We start from the raw sequence: 11,341 nt of genomic DNA on the forward strand, positions 1-11,341 counted from the left end.
AGTTGTCGTTTCCGCGCCACCTCACGAGCGAACCGTGGATTTTCCGTGGAGGCACAGGACTGTCGAGCGCGAGACTGTGCCATCTGCGCGTGTGATTCAGAGACTCCGCTGCAATGGGAAGGAGATAAGCAGCTCTAAGCTGGTACCACAGTCTATGGCTGGTGCGTGACTACAGCCCCAGAGCTGATGGTATTTTGTCCTATTGGAAACTACAATTTCTAAAATGGTTTCTAAGGTCATAATCAGAAGTATCATAATATCCTTTATTACAACGCATCTATTAAAAACCATAGCACATATCCTTACTTCATACTTGATTTTCGTTAGATGTTTAGAGAAATTAATATTGGCCTAGTAATGAAAAAACTGTTGACTAATGTACGACAATGTAATGTAATACAATGTAATGTAATAACCAGCAGCTCCCCCTGCTGGCAGTAATAAAAATGTCAAGAGTGACGTCTGAGTCACCAACACCATGGGATGGGGGGATTAGGATGCAGCTCTTTATAAATACCTGCTAACAACTTAATTAAAGCTCAGATTATCAAGCAATGTCTAAAATAAATAAGGAACACAAATCTAATTTAGATTCAAATTAAACAGGGTATATATAGCTTCCACAGCCACACACTATTTGGCCTCTTATTATGCAATTACTTGCTGTGGACTCCAGAGGTTTCTCATTGGCCCTTCCACAGTTATTCAAAAATGCAGGTGTGTGTGTGTGTGTATGTGTGTGCGTGTGCGCATGTGTTTGTCTGTGCGTGTGTGTGTGTGTGTTTGTGTGTTCATCATTAGCTTGGAACGGGATAACATCCTGTATTTATCTTACATTTGTGCCAGCTACTTGATGCTCATATATACAGGGAAATGCGTATACATATGGTTTAGCTTTGTTCAACTTGTTGTTGTTCTCTTGTTTTATCTTGCTTTATTGCCATTGTTTATTTTATTATTTTTATTAATATGTATTATTTATTATTATTTATGTGCCAATATATTATTTATATATTATTTATATAAATGTGCCATGTACATAAAGTTATTATTATTGTTGTTGTTATATTATTATTATTATTATTATTATTATTATTTTATAAGACAGACATTGTCCTCAAATATTATGAAGAATGGATACAGTGGCAAGGGTGGATCAGTTTAGGGGAGGGGAAGACCAATATATGATGGAACTGTCACACTATCAGGCTGGCAAAAAACAAACAAACATGTAAACATCTGATCAATGTAGGGGGGGCTGGAGCACAAACTTCAGTTATTGCACAAGTGTGCACAAAGTGACCAGATTATTATTTTTTTTGCCATTTTCTCCCCAATTTAGTCGCTATACCAATTCACCGTGTGTATCGTAGTCCTGGTCGATGCGCTATCCTCTGTCGGGCTGGGGAGGGTGTAGACTACCACATGCCAGCCTCCAATACATGTGGATTCGCCAGCCGCTTCTTTTCACCTAACAGCAAGGAGTTTCACTGGGAGAGCGTGACGTGCACGGAGGTTCACGCTATCTCCCCCAGATCCCCTCCCTGCTGAACAGGCGCCCCGACCAACCAGTAGGAGTCGCTAATGCAACGATCAGGACTCATACCCATACCCCAGACGGCCCACAAAGTGACCAGATTTTGAAGCCAGGAATCTTCCTCATGTCTTTTGATGTAGTGATTCAGAGTCACGTGGCCACCCTCAAGGGGGCGTGCAGTGGGGTTGAGTGGGGGCTTCCCGTCTCTGTCCTGGGCGCTCCCTGGAGCTCAGGGCATGTAGTGCACCACCAGGATCAGGGTGCTATCCCCCTGCTGTGTCTGAGAGCCCACTGGGCCCCCCGGGCAGGGAGCCTGCTTGCCAGGGAGGGGCCCGGCCTTCGGGGGGTGGAGATGGCGGCTGTTAGCGGGCGGATGGTCCTCTACTCTGCTGCTCTGCTGAGTGTGGAAGGTGTGGCTGGACAGGGGGTCCGCCTGGCACCTCACGAAGGCCACAAAGCACCTGTAAAACTGGCAGCCCGCAAAAAAAAAAAGAGATTCACTTTCCTTTGTCAATGTCCGCATTTATTTACTTACTTGCTTACTTACTTAGTTGCTTGCTTACACACAGCCACACATCAAAGTAAAATCATACAGTCATTACATTAGTGCCTGAAGAAGATCAAATAGGCCGGAACACTTTTATGACGTACCAGGATGAGTGCAAGCAGCTAGGAGCAGTTGGCTGAACGGAGTGCTGTGTGTAGTTTTTGTCATGCGTAGCATAGCTTAATAATAAATAGACATTGTAATAAGACAGGGGCAGGGGCTCTTAGGGGGTATGCCCAGATGAAGTTTAAGTTCTTCGTGTAGTGACATACTAGCTTAATGTAATGTAGCAATTGGTAGATTAATTGGGGTGATGAATCAAGTATAGCCTTGACCTACAGATCCTGCCATATTGCATACAGAACATTAACCGTAATTCTACAACTTCACAGTAGATATTCATTTCATCTCAGCCTTGCAAAAATCCTCTTATAAACTGAATAATCTGGAACAGCCCCATTAAACATATGTATGTAAAGCTATATTACGGCAGGTAGGATGGCTGAATATATTTATGGTTTATAATAAAACTAGAACACTGATAACACTGATCAAGTACTCCTTCATCTTAAGAAAACCTTGTTATACAATCAGGAGCAGTACAACAGATGCAAGTCCTTGCTTTTTTTGTGAAAGCTTAAAGTAGCTGGTAGCTTATTTGGCTGATGGTGACATATTATTCAGCTGAAAAAAATTTATCAAACCCCTCCTTCGGCAATGATAGCCTGTTACAAACCTTGTCTGAATGGTACAACGTCCTCTTGCCCCCTGTATTTGCAATGCTATCCACGTCTCCCTTGTAGATAACAACTATCTTGGACAAAGCCTGCTTTTTATAAACTGCCAGTTTATGCAGCTGGATATTTCACTGAACTAATACATTTTTGAGCACCTAATGGTGCATCACAGCTGGGTCCAACCAGGTGCTTGAGTTTGACTGCTCATTACGATCCCAGTCCCCTAAACCCCACAACAATGGGCTGCTTGAACAATACCAAACATTACACTTCATCTTGCCAAGGTTCATTTTTTTGTTGTAAACCATTTAGCAATGACTTTGCATAAATCCTTTTTTTGTCTAAAATGTGTCAATCTGGCACAGATGCTGGGTACTCTTAGTTGTTGTCCATATTTAATCTAAAGTTATGTTTCACGCCCTGGCTTGCGTGACATTTTGAAAACAAAATCTTGCATGCTGTGTAATCATGACCAAAATCATAATGATAATAATCAGAATTTTATTTAAATTTGGGGCTTTTCTTACACTGGTACGCAGGGTGTTCTCAGAAATGACATGACAAAGAGCACGAACTCCACTGCAGTGAAATCCACAAGCCGAGGGGCCAACAGACAGGGGCTCGATGCTCACCGCACAAATTCAATAATAATCACAATATCACTTCCTCTAGTGCAGGGGTGCACAACAAGGGCCAATCCATTTCAGGATTTTGTGCCAACATTTCCCAACATTTATTGAATTGGCCGAATCATATCTTGATCTGACGTGTACAAGCAACAACTAGAGTCACAGTCTGCCGGTTTATCCGAGATTTCACCGTGCTCAAGTACAGGAGTGAAGCAGCATAGTTTACAGAGCTGTAAGAAATGGCAATCGGTTGGAACAAAAACCAGCACACAGATCGGCTCTCCAGGACCGGAGTTGTGCACCCCTGCCCTAGTGGCTCACCTGGTTGTTCAGGAGCACGTAAATGATGGGGTTGAACACCGTGCTGCTCTTGGCCAAGATGGAGGGCACAATGCTGGCGACGGGGTCGATCAGGCCCATCCTTCCGAAGGTGGCCAACAGCGCCACCACCCCGTACGGCATCCAGCACAGCAGGTAGCAGGTTACCATGGACACCACCATCACCAGGATGTGGTTCTCCCACCTCTGCGCAGACGTCAGGTTGATCTTTGTCACCTGTGGGGGGTGCTCTGAGTCATGCTTCTTCTCAGTCGTCCCGGGCCAAACATACTATCACAGGTAGGATAAATATAGGATAATAAATCTATAATAAATATGTATAATATTGCTTGTTGTGGTCCAATCATAGTACAAATCCCACATGCCATAAATTCTTTGACGCATTTTTGAAAGAAACCTTTTACTTGTTTTTGTTGTTGTATATTTCTTAAGGTATACACTGTGGCTACACAAGTACCTACTGCAGGTTCAGAAAGTACATGTCCTCTTCAGTATTCTGTTCCCAGCACCTGGATTTGTGAAATTGCACAATTCTTCAGCCAGGTAAAACTAATTAGTGAAGTCAGCTGTCTGAGTTCAAGGGTGGAAGACAAACGTGGCAGGTCTTTTACTTTCTGACCCCTGGACTTTCCACCTCTGTCTGCCTTACAAAAGTACAACACGGCAACATTATGCCTGCTTTGCAGATGCTCATGTCTCTTAAAAGATTAAGTTGATTTTTTGAATAGATAATAATAATAGATAATATAATGGCTGACTCGTGATCTCCGTTCCACGCTTCCAACCTCTCGAGCTAGCACACTGCCAATGGAGTAACAAGTGCAATTTCCTGCTATCTTACACCACATCACATGTATGTTTAAACTCATGGCTGAGGGAGAAAAGTGAAGGAGACTAGAATCGCTGTTGATTGGCCAGCCAGGCTGGTTTATATATTGAGGCACTTGGTGGTAGAAGGGTGGTTTGAATTGGTGAAAGAATAAGTTACACAGTATTAACGCTGCACAGCTGATGTCAGGACTCTGGAGTACATCTGATATTCTATAAAATCAATACCGCAATTCAGGCCGAAATACATTGCTTAGTATTGCTATGTTCTTAACATTTTCTAACAACATTCTTTGAATATTTGGATGTGGCTGATTGAAGACATGCCTTCAAAATAACTCATTTATAGAATTTCTAAATCATTTCTTCTCAGAATTTCACCTGCCATTGTATAATTGCCCTTAGTATTATCAAATGATGAAGAGAGCAGTATGTCTGTGAAACGTACCAACGCTTATTTGGCATCATACCCTGCAGTATATTCATCATACTGGTCATTGATTTTAAATACTTGGCCCGATTGACTTTGTGGCTGGAGGCTTGTTGTGAAGTAGGGCTGTTAGAGGATTGTTTTAAACAACCGGCCTGTAAAATATTATTCCAAGACAGTTGTTGCCGTAAAAAAGATGGCACAAAATCCATATGAGACCATGGATCTATAAAGTACTTCATTGACTGATTCCCATTGTATGATTTACATTCACAAGGATGCCATGGGCTGGTGTGTTTATAGACACTTCAGTTGGCTTTTAAACAGGTTGGTAATCACTTTCCACGAAAAGCCCCTGGCCAGAAAGAGGCCACTCATTGCCTTAATTGAACACAAATCCCCAGTCTCACAGATGTACAGAGAAATCCTAGAAGAAAGGAACTGAGTTGCACAACAGGTGGTTGCCAATAGTAACAGACAAGCCCCAAGATTCTAAAAATACCAACAAGTGCTCCTTTGTAAAACCGGGGGCTGGCAAATGCAGTCGCTTTACCACCGGTTGTGGGGGTAATTACATGTTCCCTCGCTCGGATGGCACCTTACGTAATTCCTCTTCAGCGAGGATGACTCACAGACCCGAGTGGGCCAGTGACCCCTGTGCGACAGTTAACCCGACTCCCCACTGCACCGTCTTCGTGGGGTTTTTTCTGAAGACAAATCAATAGAAAACGGCACTCTGAAAGCCTTTAAATATAAATAAAAACAGCGCGGCTAACTTTAAATGGGCTCGCACTGTGATATCTGTCTCCAGCCACTGGAGCCGGCTCCCGGTCATTAGTGGGGGGCCATTATATCGTGGGCTAAAGGAGAAAATGGGCCGCAAAATTGTAAGAGGAAAATGGAGCATGGACCTCATTATCGCACTGTTCTTGTTCCGCAGGACACAGTCTGGGGGGGGGGGGGGGGGGGCAGGCACCCCTTTGTTATAATATAACGATCGCTTGAGACATGAGGTATTGAGTGTTTTTTTTTTTCGTTGTTGTTGGGGGCGTGAAAATACTATTTAGGTTTTTTCACAGATTTGTGAAGAAAACAAACAATTCAACAATCCACTCAATGGCGATGGATTTACCGTGCTTTTTTCATTACTCTAGCACGGCAGCTTACTGACTATCGACTTTTAGAACGTAAAGGGTATTTGAGGTTGACGGAGGGGCCAATATTGAAATGAGACCCCCCCAGACACTAATTTAAAGCACTTGTTTGTGTGACTGACGCCCTACATTGTTATTTCGTCTTGATGTCTCTGAAAAGGTGCGGTGGAAAGGGAGACAGGTGGAGTGTTGGGACCAGTCATGTGTTAGCCATGTTGTGGTTCACTTCACCATATTTGTTCAGTAATTAGCAGAGTTTAAATGACATTGAACGTTCATAATCACCTTTGGCCTCTCCAGCAGACTGGGCTCAAATAAATATGTATTGGAAATACATAGCGGTGCTTCCATTTTCTCGGTGGGAGAAGGGCGGGCAGCGCAGAGAGGCTAGGTACTTACCCCCCGAACAGCGACGAGGATCCTCCCGTAGCACAAGACCATGAGCAGCAGGGGGAGCAGCAGGCAGAAGACGAACAGGCAGACCACGTAGGAGACGCTGCCGGCCGAGCGCCGGTGCCACTGCACCGAGCAGGAAGTGCCCGCGCCCTCGGGCCCGTAGCTGCTCCAGCCCAGGAAGGGCGGGACCGTCCACAGGAGGGCGTAGAGCCAGGACCCCGCCACGCACAGCCAGGCCTTCCTGTAGTCGGAGACGTCCGCCTTGGCGCAGCGCAGCACCGTGGTGTAGCGCTCGTAGGAGAGGACGGACAGGGACACCAGGGACACGATGCCTGAGGGAGACCAGGGAGGGGGAGGAGGAAGGGCCCAGGGGTTAGGGTGCCCCGAGCTGTGTTGAGTTTAAAGAAGAAGTTTCATAGCCAAATCCATAGCTGAAATGTAGCATATTATATTATATTATATTATATTATATTATATTATATTATATTATATTATATTATATTATATTATATTATAACAATAAAAATATATATGGCTGAGTAATGAAAACAGCAGATCAGTCTTTGTCAGTGTTTTAGGAAATGTAGTCCTTATGAGGTAAATTGTACAGCCAAAGTATTGTCTATTGATTTTGAATAAAAGATTAATAAAATATAAAATTTACATTTTTTGGTGATGTTAACCATTTAAAGTAGCAGTGGCTGGATGTAGGCATTTTGGAGTACATATGCGCTAGTGTGCACCTCCCCCCACAACAAACAGGTAACAAGATTTATATTTAGCATCTTCTCCTTCCCCTGCAAATTTCCACATCATTTCTCGTGAAGGGAATAAAAATTACAACTGTGAAGGCCATATTGCAATTGGGACGTTTGGTTGAAGCACAAAATTAACTCATCAGTGGGTTGAATGGAATAAAGTGGAAAAAAATTATACCCCTCTTCCAGCCCTTTAAGTTAAAAACAGGTGCAAAGCTCAAAGGAATTTAATTTAGCTAACTATATTCACAAAAGACAAGCCCACATATCTGTAATGAATGCACTTTAGATTCTATCAATATCCAACAATTGGCGAGCATGTTGAATAATATAACCCATACAGCTCTGGCTCTAAGTGCATTTTCAGGAATATTAACTCATGAAACCCACTGGAGCATTGCCATGGCAATCTTTTTCATCTGTCAATGGGAACGCCTCAGGGAATGATCCTTTCTTCTGCAGAAGATACATCCACCCCAATCCACTCAAAATGAGCTTTAGAACATCTTTCCAGCCATCTTTTCCACAAGTTATCATTTGTGTTTATATAAAACATCACATTTAATAGTAACAGCAGCTTTTACAAATTATATTTCCTTAATGATATATATAGACTGCCACATACCACAGCATAACATAAGTATACTGTAGTTCTGCAGAAAAGCTCAATATATGTAAATATGTATGTATATATATATATATATATATATATCAGAGGTGAATTTGTGCTACACTGTATCTATATGCATTCACAGATGCACTAAGACATGGAAAAGCTCCTAAATTAGCCTCCCCATGCATCTCTGAATGCATATAGATACAGTGTCGCAGAAATCCACCTCTGCTCATCTCCCTCCAATGGCTAGCACTAGATTCAAAACTCTCAGGCATTCATAGTTCGAATACAAAGTTTCCCCCTCTTACTTGACCTTTTATAAGACCTCTGCTCCTCTCTTATACTTGTGAAGGACAATCTCAGTCACACGTCTACTTGATTCTTGGGCCCCCAGTGGCTGAACCAGCAAACCATACATTTCAGAATACCCTGGTGCCTTTCAAACCACTGTTTAAAGGCATACTATGAAGTTTTTCTTTTATCCATGCTGTATTCATGTGTTTACAATAAAATAAATATCCTCCTTCATCTTCAAACCTGCCCACTCACCCCAGAGTACCAGACTTTGGCTACCCGACTACCTAACCTAGCTAACTGGGTAGCGAGAAATAATGTTACTTACAGCTCCCACAGAAAACATGCCAACTTCGCTACACTTTTCATACCATTCGTGAACTTCAGCTGTCATTAAGAAAAAGGTTGACTCTGGTTTTTGAACAAACTCTTTTGGTTTTTCATTTCACTTCACTGTACAGTACTTGTGCTTCTCCAACTCTGCAATTGCAGTAGCTGACTACAAATGCTCTGCTGAAACCTGATCACACACAAGCTCTGTAGTCACACCTTATTGCCACACAGAAAATAGCATCATGTCCAGAAATGTCCCGAACACATTTTAGAAGAAGAAATACAGACAGAGGACCGTAGATTTGGTGAATGCACGCAAGGACAGATTGCTAGTGCATAACAGATATGACTGAAGGTGGATTTGTAATTTGTATTTTGCAATATTTCCAAGGCAACAATCCTGCATAGTATGCCTTTAACAATAATAACAAAAAACCATTGACTCCCCCCCCACCCCACACACACACACACACACACAACATGACTTGTGTATAATCACACATTTTCTTGTGTTATTGTTTTATATTATTTTAATCTGTTAATATTAATATTTTATTTTATTTTACATTATTTTACATGATTTGTGTGATCTTACAGTAGGCTACCACTGTTTATATGGTCCAGTCATATGCATTGCATTTCCCAGGAAAAGTTTCTGCAAAATTAATATATGTAAATGTGCATTTTTCTCAAAGATTAAATAACATTTTATTTATTGATTGATTTATTCAGATGTAATCATCACACACACACACACACACACACACACATGTTTTCATTGAAGAGACTGCGGTATGTCCTGCTAAATAACTGGCAACCTGACTGCTTCTTTAAACTACATTATTATTCCATTTTAAAACATCAATCAACATCATCAAATCCCGCCCGAGTTAATTAAATTATATGCCTTAGCCTAACCCTTTGGACCTCTTGGAAGATGTTTGCGATATAGTCCTTCATTCCAAATAGATTCTACAACTTTTTGAAATCAATTAACCAGGTAAACAGACTTTTTCCTTTGAGGATGTGTTCAGAATGCTTCTGAATAAATCGCACAGAGTGCTGTTTCCCGGAAATTCACGCTCACTAAATACGTATTAAGCTACTGCTTCCAGAGGGACGAAACTGGAAGCTGCATATAATATTCTGTGCAATCGGTGAACAGTGTAACAACATTCGTACTCCAGAAGTTTCCACAATGGAAGAATTATACCTACCATGCACAACGTAGACAAACGGTCGTTGTCCGTGAGTGTTGCTTATGTTACCATAATTAACTATTTAATTCTTAAAACAGAAATGGCACCAAAATGCGAAAAGCACATAAATATAATCAAAAATATAAATATAATATTTATTTTATCGTGCACTCAATGGTTGATCACTATATATTTTAGTATATAATAATAGTATTTTATTAAATAACGACATAAGAAACTTTCGATTTCGGAAAACTTACCGAAAAGTGAGTTGGCGAAGCCGTACCACATGCACCCTTGATGTCCTATGAGCCATCGTCCGTGGAGGCTCGCGGCGAAGCTGAACGGAGTGCCAAATATGCACACGAGCATATCGCTCACGCTGATGTTCAACAGAATCAGGTTGATGGGCGTCCTGAGCGACTGAAACTTCGCGAAAATTAGGAGAACGAGGAAATTGTTCAGGACTCCGAGAATGAAGATGAGTCCAAGGAATACTGCCACCACCGTGTGGCCAGCCCTACTCAAACCGGATGGGTGCTGTGGCACCACGGGTTCTAGGAAGCTCATATTTGTGCTCAAGTTTAAAAGGGAGCTGTCACTAGTGCTGAAATTCACATTCCAGCGGTGGATAACCATGACAACCCCTGGACCACGAGTAGCTAGGACCTACACTCGAAATGCAGAAGGCTCCAACTCAGTAAAAGTAAAACGAGCGTGCTGTACAGCTCAGTCATTCACTTGTCTGCATTTCCGTTCTCCTTCAATTTATGGCCATGTCTTAAGAGTTTTTCTTCTTCCTTTTTCGGAGAATAGGACGTAGGCTAGGCTACTACGTTTGAACCCCCAGGGAGGACAAAGGAGCCGATCGATCTCCGATCGCGGCCCACTGCCTTACTTCTGGTTTTTTTAAAACTCCTTGATTTTATTAATCCCTTAACGGGGGATGGGCTCCTGAAAGGGGAAGCGAGCCTCAAGTACATAATATATGACAGCTGCTGTGATTTTGTTTAGCCTTGCGGCTGATTTCTGAGCAGTTTTAGCCTTAATGCTCGTACATTACAGATACCAGAGAAAAGCTCTCTCTCTCTCTCTCTCTCTCTCTCTCTCTTCGATTACCAGGTGAAATAAGTGGAACTTAAAAAGCTAAGACCAGCGGCAATACGTACACATTCAAGTCTATGATTATAGATATGACATTTCCATCTAATTTATTCTAGCATGATTCACGAAGTCATGTAGTTGTATTTCGCTTTTTATGTTCTGTCAGTTATTTCTCTCGTCTTTAAGAACTGAATACCTTTTTACAATTTAACTGCCATAAATGTTTCGTTACGTTGACACTTGAAGCAGGCTACCCCGAATCGTTGTGGCGTTTTGACAAGGTGTTTTCAGTAGACTTGATTCATAGAAGCTTGAATCTGACAGCAGAGTTTTCAGAATCCACCAGAAAAAGTTGTTTTCTTCATGTACGGTGGTATTTGAGGAAAATATTAGACCCCTATACTCTTATCAAAATTGAATCCCTTTATGTACCCTTCATT

General features: G+C 42.0%; 1 protein-coding gene across 2 annotated transcripts; it reads right to left on the minus strand.

Moving 5' to 3' along the window:
* Positions 1-762: 762 nt before the first annotated feature.
* LOC135250186 (opsin-3-like) lies at positions 763-10,470 on the minus strand. Of its 2 annotated transcripts, XM_064326236.1 has the most exons (4): positions 10,058-10,470; positions 6,601-6,929; positions 2,821-4,005; positions 763-2,006 (listed from the first exon to the last, which is right to left on the minus strand). In XM_064326236.1, the coding sequence occupies exons 1-3, from the start codon at positions 10,434-10,436 to the stop codon at positions 3,760-3,762; spliced, it is 954 nt and encodes a 317-aa protein (XP_064182306.1). In that variant the 5' UTR covers positions 10,437-10,470; the 3' UTR covers positions 763-2,006; positions 2,821-3,759. The 2 variants fall into 2 exon arrangements, 1 of the variants encoding a protein (XP_064182306.1); XR_010328869.1 differs by lacking the exons at positions 2,821-4,005; positions 6,601-6,929; positions 10,058-10,470 and adding an exon at positions 2,189-2,780.
* Positions 10,471-11,341: the final 871 nt, after the last annotated feature.

This window comes from Anguilla rostrata, chromosome 3 (genome assembly GCF_018555375.3).
Source record: "Anguilla rostrata isolate EN2019 chromosome 3, ASM1855537v3, whole genome shotgun sequence".
Lineage (NCBI taxonomy): Eukaryota > Metazoa > Chordata > Actinopteri > Anguilliformes > Anguillidae > Anguilla > Anguilla rostrata.

Excerpts from the sequence above, each read along its gene's own strand:
- LOC135250186 (XM_064326236.1), bottom strand. The coding sequence starts at position 10,436 with ATGGTTATCCACCGCTGGAATGTGAATTTCAGCACTAGTGACAGCTCC. Across the intron at positions 6,930-10,057 it reads CTTCGCCAACTCACTTTTCG|GCATCGTGTCCCTGGTGTCC; the intron begins GTAAGTTTTCCG and ends GGTCTCCCTCAG. Across the intron at positions 4,006-6,600 it reads TCCTCGTCGCTGTTCGGGGG|GTGACAAAGATCAACCTGAC; the intron begins GTAAGTACCTAG and ends CACCCCCCACAG.